The 17,054-nt window shown below is 40.0% G+C and overlaps 1 protein-coding gene across 1 annotated transcript in view; it reads left to right on the top strand.

Moving 5' to 3' along the window:
• The first annotated feature begins 1,990 nt into the window (after positions 1-1,990).
• Positions 1,991-17,054, top strand: part of tnfaip6 (tumor necrosis factor, alpha-induced protein 6) — a 51,652-nt gene continuing 36,588 nt past the window's right edge. The window contains exons 1-2 of the mRNA XM_060827079.1: positions 1,991-2,134; positions 9,701-9,838. Of these exons, the coding sequence (XP_060683062.1) occupies positions 2,044-2,134; positions 9,701-9,838 (229 nt within the window). The 5' untranslated portion in view covers positions 1,991-2,043. The remainder of the gene's footprint in view (positions 2,135-9,700; positions 9,839-17,054) is intronic.

Below are 17,054 nucleotides of genomic sequence, written 5' to 3'. Positions count from 1 at the left end.
TTCTTTAGTATTGCATTTCTGCTAGTGTGAGACTCAATTTTAAGCTGGACCAGTGTGGTGGTGATGGGTGGAGTGGGCTGGGGAAGGGTAGATAGTTCATTTCTGTGGAAGGCAAGTAAGCCAGCAGCCAACACATGAGAGAGAGCCCCACCCTATAGTACTTACATGCTTCAGGGGTCTAACTGAGGAGAAAGCGATACATTCGCACTTTAATACGAAAAAGTGTCGCCTTCAAGAAGTGCCAGCCAATCTACTTTGCCGAGATGAGATAGCAGAGCTCAGCTGGCTGAAACTGCTGGGACTGCAGCAGTCCTTTGAAGAAGATAAGATTGGGCATGGAACCAGTTAGGCCCTGAGGGAATAAGACTGGGATGGAATTCTAAGAGTCCTGGGAGGAGGGGAAGAAGGATTGAATGATTGGGATTTGGAGTCGATAAAATGTGGAGTTGGAAACAGCACAGCAGGTCAAGCAGCATCAGAGGAGCAGGAGAGTTGACATTTTGAGCGGGGCCCTTCATCAACTCTCTGTTCCTCTGATGATGCTTGATCTGCTGTGCTTTCTCCAGCTCCATATTGACTGTGATTTTCCAGCATATGCAGTCCTCAGAGTCCAAATTGGGATTTAGAGGTCAGGCAGTGAGGAATGTAGGGAGGCAATGTTGGCATCTTGGCAGGGGTATTCTCTGGTGCTCGCAGGACAACTCCAACAAGTTATGTACTCTGCTTTCCTTGTTGTCTTCAAAAGAATACTCCCCATTTTTTTCCTACCCACTAACCATATTATAGTGTTGTCAACATGTTAATCTGGTGACAAGCTCAACTGACCTTTAATTCTTGGTTTTAAATATAGCGATTGGGCTGCCAATTGCAGCGCCCTCCAACTTAATATATTCTTGGGAGGAGGGTGGTGGTTTGCAGTTGAGGGGGCAGGTCTGAAATGGCTGGAAGGTGGGATCATTGGCACCCCTCTATTGTATGCACCACCACCACTCCCCGCCACCACCAAAACGACAGCCAGCAGATGTTGTAAAACCCATCCCTTGCTACTGGATAGCTAGAAGAGGTATGTACAGTTTAGAAACTCACAGATTGGTGACAATTTGTTACAGGTGTAAGATGGGCACAACTCTAAAATGGACTTTTGTATGTTTAAAAAGAGGCTGTATTAAGTAGAATATAAATGCTGAGAATCAGAAATAAAAGTATTAAATATGGAATTAAGGACCACGTCTGTGTTCTGCTATTAATTGACCATTTTTCTCTCTTTTACACTATTCATAAAGCTTGCAATATGATTTTTGTTTTTATTTAAATGTATGTGGTCTGGCAACCTTTTGTCCTACATGTCTGCTGTGAAAGTTGAAAATGGACCAACTTTTAGGTGATTTCAATTTTGGAAATAAATTGTTTTCATGGCATCATTTACAATAATGCCCTGAAATAGTACAGAAGCAGTGAAATCTGCAAACAAAATAAGATCCCCTCTTTAGAATACTGGGATTGGAATTCATACCTACACAGCTCAAGAACATGATACTTGTTCTTGGATTTTTGGGATGGGGAAACAGAAAACCACAAAATTGAAGTAGATGTGCTTATAATTCTAATGTCTTACACAGTGACTGCATTGTCTCAGCTGAGCTATGGTAAACCAGCTGCCAACCCTGTCTACATGCATCTTTCCAGAAACTAAACTAGAATAAAGGGGAAATAAATGCTGAATTGTTACTCAGAGAACCACCGCACGTATAACCACATCTCTCATTTTAATTAAAATGTTCATTAATAATAGCACATTTGATATTTCTCTGAAACCAATTAAAAGAACAATTGTCCACATTACAATTTGAGTACTGTTGTACTACAGCAACTGCAATCTTAACAACTACAATGACCTCACAGCAATTAAACAGTTAGGAAATAACGTCTGGAGACCAGATGTTGGAGCACAACGTAATTTACTGGAAGCTACATCTATTTGAGACTATTACAGCACAAAACATTTACTAGAACACCCTCAAACCTTGAGGTACGACTGTTACCATGCTTTTGACATTTTTTTTTGTTTTACTATGGCATGAGACAGTCGCCTGGGGGCTGAAGAATGGAGTACTGCACAACTCAATATGGTTAGGTAAGGCTGTGGTTGTTTCCTGTGTTATATCTCCTATTTTGTTTTAAAAATGACAAATTAATTTCAGCACAGAGCAAGATCTTTATTTCATCTGGTGCTCTAAAACAGGAGGAAGATTGTTACTTCATTTGGTGCTGTAAAATTGGGTTTTAATTTCTTAACCTGAACCTTTTGGCTCATTTGTTGTTGATGTTCAAACTATTGAGAATCTGCGACTGGCATATCTTTTGATGCTTCAAAATCCTGTAATCTACCAAAATATATGTGCCTCTTATTGGGGTCCAAACTATTACCTTTTAGATGATCAACTCATTTTTTGTATAACTCATTGTCTAAAAGATTTCTTTAATTTTTAAAGTTCATGTCAAAAAAATCACAAACATTATATGTGAATAAGTAGACGGAATTACAGTATACTGTAATACATACTGTTTTACCAATATGTTAATAGAGGCTTAAGGGTTGACCTCAGCAGTACTTTGGCTCAGGGAATGTTTAAAGAAAAAGTGATCCCATTCCTTGTTTAAAATGGAAATAGGTAAATATAGCAGAAATACTTTGGGAATTGGTGGATACATTTACAAAAGACCTCCTTAAATGATGTAAAATTTTACAATTTCCAAAAGTCCTAGCTAGAACGTGTGGAGTAAGGATAGTGTCTGTGATTTCTGTGATCCTTATCACTACCAAACAGTTATCACACTCATTTTCAGTCTCATACAAAGAATAGTTTCACAGCTCATAAATCTTTGGTTCAGAGAATGCTTAGATTAAACAAAGAGACCATGTGCGTGTGCCTGCAAGAGCAGTTTAATTTGCCCCATTCTCTAATCTTTCACTATAGCCCTTCAACCTTTTTCTTGTTAGGTGCTTACTTCAAAGCCAAAACTGAATCTACCTTCACCACACTCTCAGGCAGATCCAAATCACTTAGTGCATAAAATAAGATTTCCTCATTCATTGCCTTTTTGGACCAGGCCAGGGCATGGGGGGGGGGGGGGGGGGGGGGGGGGGGGGGGGGGCGGGGGGGGGCGGGTTGGAGGGATTGGAGGGAGGGGGGAGCGTGGGGGAGTGAGTCACCTTATGTCCATTTCCTTGAGTTTTCAACTCTTTTACCAACAATAACAGTTTCTCCCTATTGACTCTGGCTAGACCCTTCAGGACTTTCACACCTTTATTTAGTCTCTTTTCACCCTCTATTCTCGGAAAATAACCACAGCTTCTCCAGTCTATCCACTTACTTGAAATCCTCCCTGACACCATTTTTTGTATAACTTTTCGGCATCTTCTCCAAAGTCCTCACATCCTTCCTGAAGAATGGCACTCACAATTGGACACAATACACCAGATAAGATTGAACGAGAGTTTTGTAAAGGTTCCTTATAACTTCCTTTCATTTGTATTCTATGACTGCATTTATAAAGTTCTGGATTCTGTATGATGTTTTAACAGCTTTCAAAAGTTGCCCTATTACCTTCCCTGATTTGCATACATATACCCCCAGGTTCCAGCACTCCTTTAGAATTGTACCCTTTATGATAGGAGGCCAGTTCCTCAATTGGTGTGGTGCAGATTAATGCCATTGCATGAGTTTAATTCCTCATTCCGTCTGAAGTATTTCCCCACCTTATCCCATGGTATCATCGTCTAAATAAGGCATGATTAGCAATGCTTGGTACACTGTAGTGAAGGATGAAAGCAGAGAAACTCCCTGTACCGGTCATGCACTGCAGTTGCCAATCTGTACAGATGTTCGGATCCTCCTTGCATCTGGTATCATGCAAAGTCAGATACAGAGAGTGTAGCAGCTTACCATTCCTGCAATTACGTCTGAGGGTAGGATAGATGAAAAAGTGTGACATTTGAAATCACTTGCAGTTTTGGCAAGGAGTCTATCACCATTACTTTCATTTATTTTAAACTCCATTTCCTCACTCTTCTCACCACACTAAATGTCATCTGGCATTCATTCCATCAGCCTGTCTGTGTCCTTTTGAACTCTTATTATTTTCACAGTACTTCCAACGTTTGCATTAACTGCACATGAGGAACAAAATTCAAATGAAAAGATTGCTCTTCAGCATTAAACTAAAAAAGATGTTCCTTTCTAAACATTTAGTGTTTATTGGTGATGGAAAACCAAATAGATACAATGCTGTTGTGATGCATTCACAAACCAGACTTTCACATCTGTACACATATACATTCCACTCTCTTTCTTGTCTTGTGAAATAATTCTCTCATTAGAACAAGAGGGCAAAGTGGAAAGAGTGATCATAATCTGTTCATTCACTTTTTGTTTGATTATTTGGGTATTGGCAATTCTTCAATATTGACTTTATGTTTTAAGAAACAAGATACTACAGGTTAACAATGTGATTTTAACTGTTTTTATGTTTCATATTCAGTTCATTTGACTAAAGCTTTTAGATAATAAAATCCAGGAGCAAAATTAGGCCATTTGGCCTGTTGAGTTTGCCCCACATTTCAATCATGGCTGATACATTTCACAACTCCACTCTTTTACCTTTCCCTTATAACTCTTGATCCATTTACTAATCAAGAGCCAATCTATCTCTGTCTTAAATACTCTCAATTACTTGGCCTTCACTGTCTTCTGTGGCAATGGGTTCCACAGATTTATCAACCTCTGACTGAAGAAATTCCTCCTCATCTCAGTTCTAAAGGGCTGTCCCTTTACTTTGATGCTGTGCCCTTGGGTCCTGGTCTCTCCTTCCATTGGAAATATCTTCTCCATGACCATTCTGTCCAGGCCTCTCAATATTCTGTAAGTGTCAATGAGATCCCCCTCATCCTTCTAATCTCCACTGAGTACAGACCCAAAGTCCTCAACCGCCTCTCATTTGACAAGTCCTTCATCCCCAGGATCATTCTTGTGAACGTCCTCTGGATTCTCTCCAATGCCACTATATCCTTCTTTTGAAACAGACCCCAAAACTGCTCAAAATGTTCTAAATGTGATCTTACCAGAGCCTTATGTAACTTCAACATTTCATCTCTGTTCTAGTATTCTTGTCTTCTTGAAATGAATGCTAATGTTGCATTCGCATTCCTAACTTCCAATTAAGACAATTCTGGGCTAGGATTGTGAAGTCCCTTTATGCTTCAGACTTCTGAAACCTTTCCCAATTTACAACATTGTCCACGCCTTTATTCTTCCTAACATAGTGCATAATCTCATACTTTACCACACTGTATTTCATCTGCCATTTCTTTTCTCAGTGTCCTAGCCTGGCCTCAACACTACCTGCCCCTTCATATATCTTTGTGTCATCTGCAAATTCAACAACAATGCCTTCAGTTCCCTTACCTAGATCATTAATGCATAATGTGAATCATTGTCATCTCAACACTGACCCCTGCAAAACTCCGCTAGTCACCAGCTGCTATCCTGAAAAAGATCCCTTTATTCCCACTCTCTATCTTCTGCCAGTCAACCAATCCTCTATCCATGCCAGTAGCTTTCCGCTCACACTGTGGGCTCTTCTTTTATTTAGCAGCCTCCTTTTTGGCATCTTGTCAAAGGCCTTCTGGAAATCCAAATAGATCACAACCACTGGCTCTCCTTTACCTAACTTTCTTTTTACCTCTTCAAAGAACTTTGACAGATTTGTCAGGTATGGTGTCCCCTTGACGAAGCCATATTGACTCAACCGTATTTTACTACACACTTCCAAAACCTCCACAATCTCATCCTTAATAATGGACTGTAAAATGTTACCAATGAATGAGGTCAGGCTAAGCAGCCCATAATTTTGTGTCTTCTGCCTCCCATTCTCCTTAAACAGAGGTGCAATATTAATTATTTTCCAGTCCTATGAGACTGTCCCTGACTCCAGTTTTTTTTTCCCTGGAAGATGGCCATCAACACTTCAACAATCTTATCGGCTATCTCCTTCAGAAATCTAGAGTGTTCTCTATCCAGTTCGGGTGATTTATCCATCTTCAGTCCTTTCGGCTTCCCCAACACCTTCTCCTCAGCCTTTGGTCACTACACTCACCTCTGCCCAGATTCTTTTGAAGTTCTGCTATGCTACTGTGATCTTTCACCATGAACACTGATGCAAAGTATCTATTCACATGCCAGCCATTTCTTTGTATCCTCTTACTTTCTCCAGCCTATTTTTTTAGCAGTCTAATATTCACTTCTGCCTCTCTCTTTCTTATTACATATTCAAATAAAAACATCTTGCTATCTTCTTTTATTTTATTAGCTAGCTCACCCTCATACTTCATCTTCTCCCCCCTTATTGTTTCTTTTGTTGTCCTCTGCTGGTTTTTAAAGGCTTCCCAATAACTTTTCTTCCTTGGGATGATTTTCTGCCGTGCCTACCAAATTAACCTCAAAAGCCCCTTCCATTGTTGCTCTACCATTTTCCCTTCTAGGTTCCCTTTCCAATCAACTCTGGCCAGTTCCTCCCTCATGTAATTGTCGTTACTTTTACTCAATTGCAATATATCTGATTCAAGCTTCTCTTTCTCAAACCGCAGCGTGAATCTATTATATTATGGTCACTGCACCCAAGGGGTTCCTTCGCCGAATCAACTCTGCTTCAATGAACAGCACAAAATCCAGAATTGCCTGTTCTATAGTGCTCTACAACAAGCTGCTCCAAAAGGTTTCTTGTGCAGTTGCTCAAATTTATCCACACAGATTATACAACTTCCAACTCTATATCACCAATTGCTATCGAATTATTTTAATTTCTTACTAATAATGCAAACCCATCCCCCCTACCCATCTTCAAGACAGCATAGCCTTGAATATTTTGTTCTGAGCCCTGATACCCTTGCAGTCATATGTCTGAGATGCCCACAACATCGTACCAGTCAATTTCAATCTGTGCTACAAGATCATTTACTTTGTTTGTATACTGTATGCATTTAAGTACAACACCTTCAGACCTGTGTTGACAGCCCCCTTTCTCATAGTTGTCCCCTTATCTGCTGTGCCTGAATTTCTCCTGAGCTTCTTCATACTCCCTGTCCTAATACTTGTTGTGGAAACTGTGATAACCTCTGCTGAACCTTCCCCTTCTAAGTATTTCAATTAGTTTCCATTTAAGTGAACCCAATAAAGTCCTACCCACAGTCCTAGTTACGAGATTCACCAGGACTCTGGTCCAAGCAAGATTCAAGTAAAGCCAGTCCCATTGAAACAGCTCCTTCTGCCCCCAGTACTTATGCCATTGCCCCATGAGTTTGAATCATTTCTCCCACACCAACCCTTAAGCCACACATTTATCTCTTTAATTTTGTTGACCCTGTGCCAATTAGCTCATGGCTCAAGTAGTAATCTGGAGATTATTACCTTTTTAGCACTGCTTCTTAATTTAGTCCCTAGCTGCTCAAAATTCCCTCAGCAGACCCTCTTTCCTCTTTGTAACTTGTATCGTTGGTCCGAATGTGGGACATGACAACTAAATCTTTCCCCTCTGGCTCCAAATTTCTCTGAAGCTCAAGTGAAATATCCTGATGAGAGCACCAGGTGGGCAAGACAGCTTTCGGGACTCTCCATCCTGGCCACAGAGAATAGTGTCTATACCCCTGACTATACTGTCCCCAGTTACAACCACGTTTCTGTTGTCTCCTCCCTCTTGAATGGCTTGCAGTACCATGGTGCTAGGATGGTTTGCTAATCCTTCCTGCAGGCCTTGCTCTCATTTACGTGGGAAGGAAGAATCGTAAATCTCTTGGACAAGCTCAGGGGCTGAAGTTCTTTCAGCACTATCTTGTGGATCTGCCTTGCTCATAATCACATCCTTTTGTCCCTGATCATTGACCAAATTTGAGGAGGTTAATCTCAGGGATGTGACTGCCTCCTGAAACACAATTTCCAAGTAATTCTCCCCCTCTCTGATGTGTCTCAGTGTTTGAAGCTCAGACTTCAACGCATCAAATCTGAGGTAGAGTCCCTCAAGCAACCAACACTTTCTACAGATGTTGTCACTATGAAGCACAATGAAGTCTATCACCTCCCACATCATGAAGTACAATACATAGCCTGGCCCTACGTCTCTATTCTATTTAGTTTTTTAATTTTTTTAAAAATCCTGCTTGCCTTTTAGTTTGTAACCTGTAAATATTTCCCGATTTACCTTCAATGTGAAAGTAACCTACAATAGATGATCAAATTAGCAGCCATTACCAACCAATGAACTTACAGTTTTGTCACTCTTTCTTTTGTGCTGGACCCCATTCCGAGGCTTCAATTTATCCAGTATAAAGACCTAACAAACTAAGAACTAGAATAGCAAACAAAACCACCTGGTCCCCTCTGCACCAAATTCCCACACTGCTCCAAATTCGCCAAACTAAATACTAACTCAGGCCATGTCTCATTTCAGATGTGATCTCTCCACCTTGACCATGTGCAGACTACTGGTCATGCACATTTAATAAGCCTTCTCTTAAATAGAGCTGAACTAAGCTGAGATGACTCGCAATAGTTAAGCTTCAATAATAACCAACGCATGTTGAGGCCCCATTCAGGCTTTCAGTAATTGACTCATAACTGTTCATCAGTCAGCTGAGTCAGCTACTTTATTAATCTTTTAAACAGACTACTTAGTTTTAAACTTTTAAAATGGAGAAACATTTAGCTGTTCCATTCCTATGCTGCCTCCAAGTCCCTCAAACTATATATTCATTGGGGTTGTGTCTCACTCTGGTTGTGGATTCTCATTCCTGACCATAGATAGCTTACTCTTGACCAATATTATTTCTTCATACTAAGATTCACCTTTTAGTGAAACACTCCAACCAACTTTATGATATGGGAATATGAATATATTCAAAAACATGTTTTTTTGTGTTATGACTCAAGTTTTTTCAGACTATTCCCCTTACAATGAAAGATAATTTGACCTTTGGTCTCCAAAATCTGAGTTTCCACCATTCCCAAGGAAGTTTTAAATATTTGTTTAAAAGTTTCATTAAATGTGTCACACAGTAGATACAACCATAGCCCTCGGTGTCCTTGTCTATTTTATCTGTAATATTATGAGTCATATCCCCTCATATTGCAATATTTAATTTGATAGAAAAGTAGCACCACAACTTCTATTTTAAAATTATCTTGTATTTAACATTTTTATTCATATGCCCATCTACTTATTCTGAACTATAAAAGTATTTGTTGTTTCATTTCCACTGCAGTAAAACAGAATGACAGAAGTAGGAAACAAAAGCAAGCTTATCTTTTTATATATTGGATATAAAATAGACAGGCAAGAAGCTGGAAGAGCACAGCAAGCCAGGCAGCATCAGGAGGTGGAGAAGTCAACATTTCAGGTGTAACCCTTCTCCAGTCCTGAAGAAGGGTTACACCTGAAATGTTGACTTCTCCATCTCCTGACACCACCCAGCCTGTTGTGTCTTCCAATTTCTTGCCTGTCTATTTTAGATTCCAGCATTTGCAATTTTTTTTTTGTATCTTTTTATATATTGGAAGCTAAACTGAAAGGTTTGACTTCTTAATGCATAGAAAGTAGATTGGTTTTGAAAAAATTCTGTACAATGTATTGTTTTGTCATGTAATTACAGAACAAGCAGCTGGTGTTTATCACAGAGAATCGCGCAAAGGAAAATATCAGCTCACCTTGAAAGAAGCTAAAGTGGTCTGTAACTATGAAGGAGGCACCCTTGCAACGTATAAACAATTAGAGTTAGCTCAGCGTATAGGTAGGAAAGAGTCTGTGCATTTACCATTTTGGATGAAATGTTATTAAGTTAAACATGTGATTGGCACAGTGTTATTAATTGCACAATGAACAGTGACTTTTATGAATATGATATTGCTTTTTTTCTGTGAAAGAACAGAACTGAAGAACTTCACTGTGGAAATAATACCAAATTTCTGTTGCATAATCATGATAGTAATGATAAAGGCATGCATCACTTACATGAACCACTTATTCATCAAATTCCTAGAATTAATTTTCCCTAGGAAAATAAAGGAATAACTTTCCACGATTGCAACACTTGATTAGTTCTGAGGTTGAAAGCAGCTCACTGTCATTGGACAAACCATCTTATATTACAAACGTGTTTTGAACTAAAATAATATCTGCTTTATAGTTAAAAATTAGCCCAATGACAAGGGAAACTTTCTGTTGAAGAATTATCGATCTGAAATGTAAATTTTATTTCAGTCCGAGGATCCTGCCTGACCTGCTGGGCATTTTTCTTTTGTCCTTATTCAGGAGAAATTTTATGACCTAAAATGAGCTTTAAAATGTTAAACAATCCATCCAAGCCAATTGAGTAAACAATTTTAAACAGCTTACTTTTACTTATTTTTTTTTCTTTTTCCTCATTCTGTTTCCTAATTATTATTTTGGAATTGTACGCCTGACAAACCTGTTTTTTTAAAACTATCCTCGTATTTATTTAAATACTTTTCTTCTGTTTCGCCGGTCTCTCAAATTAAAGGCACCATAAAATTGTAATACAAATGGCTGAAAGTCACATGATTCTTTTCTGTTAGTTTTGATTCAGAGATTCAAAGCTTTCCGTTGTTGTGTCATAGACAAAACCAAATCAATCCTTGAGATTAATTTTGTATAACTGACATAAGCACATTGTGCAACAGCAATGTTTCTCATCCTTTCAACTGGCAGTCTGATTGTTTGCTGGTGAAGTACATTCATCAGTACCACAGAATCTCATAACTGTTATAATGCAGAAAGAGGCCATTCAGTGTCATGTCTGAAGTAGCTCTCCAACAAACATGAAGACCAAACCTTTGACTGGGCAACACAGTGGCTTAGTGGTTAGCACTACTGCCTCATAGTGCCAGGGACCCAGGTTTGATTCCAGCTTTGGCGACTGTCTGTGTGGAGATTGTACATTCTCCCTGGGTCTGCATGGGCTTGCTCTGGTTTCCCCGCACGGTCTAAACATGTGCAGGTTAGATGGATTTGCTAAATTGCCCATAGAGTCCAGGAATGTGCAGGCTAGGAAGATTAACCAGGGGAAATGCAGGATTAAGGGGGTGGGTCTGGGTCGGGTGCTGTTTGGAGGAACAGTGTAAACTGGAAGGGTCAAATAGCCTGTATGACACGGATTCTATATGAATACTATTTGCCTTCTTTGTCCCCACACCTTTACACATTGTTTCTATTCAACTAATCATTTAATTAATGCCCAAATTGAATCTGCCTCGATGAGACTTCCAGACTGTGCATAACAAACTCGAACACTGTGTGAATAAGTTTTCTATCAATTCACATTTGCCAAATTTGTATATCACATCAAATCTGTGCCAGTATATTCTCAATCCTTTTACAAGCAGGGGCAGCTTCTCCCTATCTACTCTATCCACACCTCTCTTCATTTTGAAAGCTTTGCCCAGATCTCCTCTTAAACCTCTTCTCACCAAAGAGAATTTTCCAGACCTCTCCAATCTATCTTCATAACTGAAATTTCTCATTCCTGGAACTATTTTCATAAATTTCCACTGCATTCTCTCCAATGTGTTTACATTCTTTTTTTTTAGTATGGTTTCCAGAATTGTACACAACACGCTAGTTGAGATCTAACAAGTGTGTTGCATCATTTTTAGCTAACCTCTAAATTAGCTTAATATAGCTAAATTATATGTCCCCATATATTAAAGAATTTTAAACAACTAGTTGTACTTACATAAAAGCAAAACATGCAGATGCTGGGAATCTGAAAAAAAAGAGTTACTGGAAAAACTCAGCAGATCTGGCAGCATCGGTGAAAACAGAAACAGAGTTAACAGCTTCTAAGTTATGAAGAAGAGTAAGACTAGACTTGAAACATTAATTCTGTTCCTCTCTCCACAGATGCAACTAGACCTACTGCGTTTCTTCAGCATTCGTTTCTATTCAACTAATATTGTAGGAGAATATTGTAGAGAAGAAGCATGAGATACGAGATACTAGACTAGAAAGGATTGAGGTTAGTAAGGAAAAGATGTTATCAATTCACAAAGGAGTGAAAGTAGACAAGTCCCCTAGGCCAGATGGGATTTATCCGAAGATTCTCTGGGAAGCTAGGGAGGAGGTGTTGGAGCTTTTGGCTTTGATCTATGAGTCGTCATTGTCTACAGGTTTAGTACTGGAGGACTGGAGGATTGCAAATGTCGAGCCCTTGTTCAAGAAGGGCAGTAGAGATGACCTAGGTAATTATAGACCAGTGAGCCTTATGTTTATGCAGGAAAAGTTTTGGAAAGGATTATAAGAGATAGGATTTATAATTATCCAGAAAGCAGATAGTCAACATGTTTTCATCAAGGGTAGGTCATGTAAATGACTAAGCATATGGATGAGGGTAGGGCAGTCGATGTGGTGTAGATAGACTTCGGTAAAGCCCTCGTTAAGGTTCGACATGATATGCTGCTGGAGAAAATGCAGAGGCATGAGATTGAGGGTGATTTAGCAGTTTGGATTAGAAACTGGCTTTCTGAAAGAAGGTGGTTGATGGAAAATATTCAGTCTGGAGTCCGGTTACTAGTGGTGAGACACAAGGATCTGTTTTGGGAACACTGCTGTTTGTTATTTTTATAAATGACTTGGACGCAGGCACAGGTGGATGGGTTAGTAGGTTTGCAGATGACACTGATGTCGGTGGAGTAGTGGACAGTGTGGAAAAATGTTGCAGGTTGCAGGGGGATTTGGATAAACTGCAGAATTGGGCTGAGAGGTGGCAAATGGAGTTCAATGCAGCTAAATGTGAGGTGATTCACTTTGTGAAGAATAACAGGAAGACAGAATACTGGGTAAATGGAAAGATTTTTGGTAGTGTGGATGTGCAGAAGGAGCTTGGAGTCCATCTACATAGATCTCTGAAAGTTGCCACCCAGGTTGATAGTGCTGTTAAGAAGGCATACGGTGTGTTAGGTTTTATTGGTAGAGCAATTAAGTTCTGGAGCAATAATGTCATGCTGCAACTACACAAAACGCTAGTGCAGCCACACTTGGAATATTGTGTACAATTTTGGTCGTGGTATTACAGGAAGGATGTGGAAGCATTGGAAAAGGTGCAGAGAAGAATTATCGGGATGTTGTCTGGTCTGGAGGGAAGGTCTTATGAGGAAAGGTTGAGACACTTGTGTCTGTTCTCATTGGAAAGATTGACAAGGATGTTGCCAGGGTTGGAGGATTTGAGCTATAGAGAGAAGCTGAACAGGCTGGGGCGTTTTTTTCCCCGGAGCATCGGAGGCTGACGGGGAACCTTATAGAGATTTACAAAATTATGAGGGGCATGGATAGGATAAATAGACAAAGTCTTTTACCTGGGGTCAGGGAGTCCAGAACTAGAGGGCATAGGTTAAGGGTGAGAGGGGAAAGATGTAAAAGAGACCTTAGGGACAACTTTTTCATGCAGAGTGTGGTATGTGTAAGGAATGAGCAGCCAGATAAAGTGGTGGAGGCTGGTACAATTGCAACATTTTAAAGGCATTTGGATGGGTATATGAATAGGAAGGGTTTGGAAGGATATGGGCTGGGTGCTGGCAGGTGGGACTAGGTTGGGTTGGGCTATCTGATCGGCATGGACAGGTTGGACCGAAGGGTCTGTTTCCATGCTGTACATCTCTAGGACTCTATGACTCTAAGACTAAGAGGGGATTTGATAGAGAAATACAAGATGATCAGAGGATTAGATAGGGTAGACAGTGAAAGTCTTTTTCCTAGGATGATGACGTCAGCTTATACAAGGGAGCATAGCTACAAATTGAGGGGTGATAGATTTAAGACAGATGTCAGAGGCAGTTTGTTTTACTCAGAGAGTGGTAAGGACATGGAATGCCCTGCCTGCCAATGTAGTTAACTCAGCCACATTAGGGAGATTTAAACAATCCTTGGAGAAGCACATGGATGATGATGGATAGCGTAAGGGGTTGGGCTTAGATTAGTTCACATTGAGGAACGAAGGGCCTGTTCTGCGCTACATTGTTCTACATTCTTTGTGTTTTTACTTTTACTTGTACTGCGTGTCCTTATTTATAAAGCCCATGCTTTATTAATTACTCTCTTTACCTATCCTACTGCTTTCTGTGACTTATGTACATAAATACGCAGTCCTCTCTGCTCCTGCATCCCTTAAGCCGCTATTTCATATTGTTTGCCCACATACTTCCTATCAAAATACATCACCTCACATTTATGAGTTAATTGGTAAATTTGCAATTTTGAATTAACTTTATGCACAATAATTTGCAATTTTGTGGGATGGTACGGTAAAAGACAGTGGTCTGAAAGACAGTTTTTAAAGTATAAGAGGCAAATAATCTGATCTGGTACCTCATGGTAGCTGCATTAAATAAATTAATTGAAAGCTCACTTATTTAAAAAATGGAAGGTACAGTTATTTTTCATACTTTTGGTGTATCCTCATTTATGTGTCTCATTAGCAAGTGATAGGAACACTTTGTTCTGCCTGATACTGAACAGTTATGTGTAATTGGCACAGATTTTCTTGACAGGCTATTTTTACTACCCCACACAAAGGCTACAGCTGGGGTTGTGGAGACATTGCAGAGAGAAGCAGTGAGCATTTCTTTTCTGCACAGGGTATAATCTATCAGGTAAGGCAGGCAACTATCTGCTTCCCATGTTTTGAAAGTTAGAGACTTGAAGGTTTGTGTCAGTAGATTCACTGGCATACCTGCATTCAATACCACCAGATAGCCTCCAGGTCAGTGAGACAAAATAATTGCTGCATAGTTTGACAACAGTTTCATTTCATTGTGGCATTCGTAAAATAAAAAATCGGTTTTGAAAATTACTCTGAACAACTTTCCTCTAAAAACAAGGAATTATTTCCTTGTGATGCAGTCATATCTTTATTTGTTAGTTTTAAAATTATTTTTCTATCAAGTAGGACTCACATGTAAATTGTTAGAGTACTGTATAACTGTCAAGAGTGGGGGTTGGCAAATTTCTCACAAAATAACTAGGTACTGACTAATAGGATCAAAAAATAAATATAACAGCAATTATGGAATAAAGCAATATCAGGCAACATCATATTTTATAAATATACATTATAATTCATTATAAAAATATTGCCATTTAACATATGCCATTGTGAATGCATAATGTTATTCATTCCTTTTATATTAATGATTATATGATTCTATACTTCACACTAGAGCTGATGAATTGCAGCAATTCTTTCACAAAACAATTGCATGCATTTATACAGCCCTTCTAATGCAGGAACATTTTAAATGTAAGTTGGAAAATATTCCATCATACTGCTGACTTTTTCCTTCCAGATTTTGGACATCTGTGCAGAGTCAGGAGTTATGGCTTGCGGAATTCCCAGCTTCTGACGTTCTCTTGTAGTCCCAGTATTTATATAGCTGGCCCACTTAAGTTCCTGGTCAATGGTAACCTTCAACATGATGATAGTGGAGGGCATGAAGATGGCAATATCATTGAATTCCAAAGGAACGTGACTAGATTACTTACAGCGTGGAAACAGGCCCTTTAGCCCAACAAGTCCACATCGACCCGCCGAAACGCAACCCACCCAGACCCATTCCCCTACATTTACCACTTCATCTAACACTACACGCAATTTCCAATTCACCTAACCTGCACATTTTTGGATTGTGGGAGGAACCGGAGCACCCGGAGGAAACCCACGCAGACACAGGGAGAATGTGCAAACTCCACACAGAGAGTCACATGAGGCGGTAAATAAACCCGGGTCTCTGGCGCTGTGAGGCAACAGTATTAACCACTGTGCCATACTTGCTGAAGATGACCATTACTTGGCACTTTTGTGGTGTCATTGTTATTTGTGGGAATAGTTTGTGAGCAGGAAGAGAATCCTTTGCAAATTATATTCTGAAATCAATTAGTTGGATAGGAACAGAAGTAGATGAGAGGGGTTTTTCTCAGTGGAGGGACTCTTTTTATTCATGAAATGGATTCAGGCATCAATGGCTAGGCCAGCATTTAATGCCCATCCCTAATAGCTATAGGTTTGGAGTCACATGTAGGCTAGTCCAAGTAAGGAAGGCAGAAAGTGGCGGCACGGTGGTATAGTGGTTAGCACTGCAGCCTCACATCGCCAGACACCATGGTTCAATTTCTGCCTCAGGCGACTCTGTGTGGAATTTGCACATTCTCCCTGTGTCTGCATAGGTTTCCTCCAGGTGCTCCAGTTTCCTCCCACAATCCAAAAATGTGCAAGTTAGATTAATTGGCCTTACTAAATTGCCCGTAGTGTTAGGTGTAGGGAAATGGGTCTAGGTGGATTGCGCTTTGGCGGGTCGGTTTGGACTTGTTGGGCCGAAGGGCCTGTTTCCACATTGTAATCTAATCTAAAAAATTTCTTTCTCTGAAGGACATTAGTGACTGTTCGTAAAGTCAGGAAGTATGGGATACAGGGAGATTTGGCTATCTGGATTCAGAACTGTTTTGCTGACAGAAGGCAGAGAGTGGTTGTAGATGGAAGGTATTCTGTCTGGAGGTCAGTTTTGAGTGGGGTCCTGCAGGGCTCTGTTCTTGGGCCTCTGCCCTTTGTAGTTTTTATAAATGACTTGGATGAGGAGGTTGAGGGGTGGATTAGTACATTTGCAGATGACACAATGGTTGGAGGTGCCGTCAATATTATCGAGAGCTATTGCAGGCTGCAACACGACATAGACAGGATGCAGAGCTAGGCTGAGAAATGGCAGATGGAGTTCAACCTGGAGAAATGCGAAGCGATGCATTTTGGAAGGTCGAACTCGAATGCTGAACATCAGATTAAAGTCAGGATTCTTGGCAGTGTGAAGGAATAGAGGGATTTGGACGTACAAAGTTGCCACCCAACTGGATAGGGTTGTTAAGAAAGCATATGATGTTTTGCCTTTCATTAACAGAGGAATCGAGTTTAAGAGCCGCAAGGTTTGTTACAGCTCTACAAGTCCCTG

The sequence above is a fragment of the Hemiscyllium ocellatum genome, chromosome 7 (genome assembly GCF_020745735.1).
Source record: "Hemiscyllium ocellatum isolate sHemOce1 chromosome 7, sHemOce1.pat.X.cur, whole genome shotgun sequence".
Taxonomy (NCBI): Eukaryota; Metazoa; Chordata; class Chondrichthyes; order Orectolobiformes; family Hemiscylliidae; genus Hemiscyllium; species Hemiscyllium ocellatum.
The sequence above is the reverse complement of the archived record's forward strand: the minus strand, read 5'-3'. Positions and strand labels throughout refer to the sequence as shown.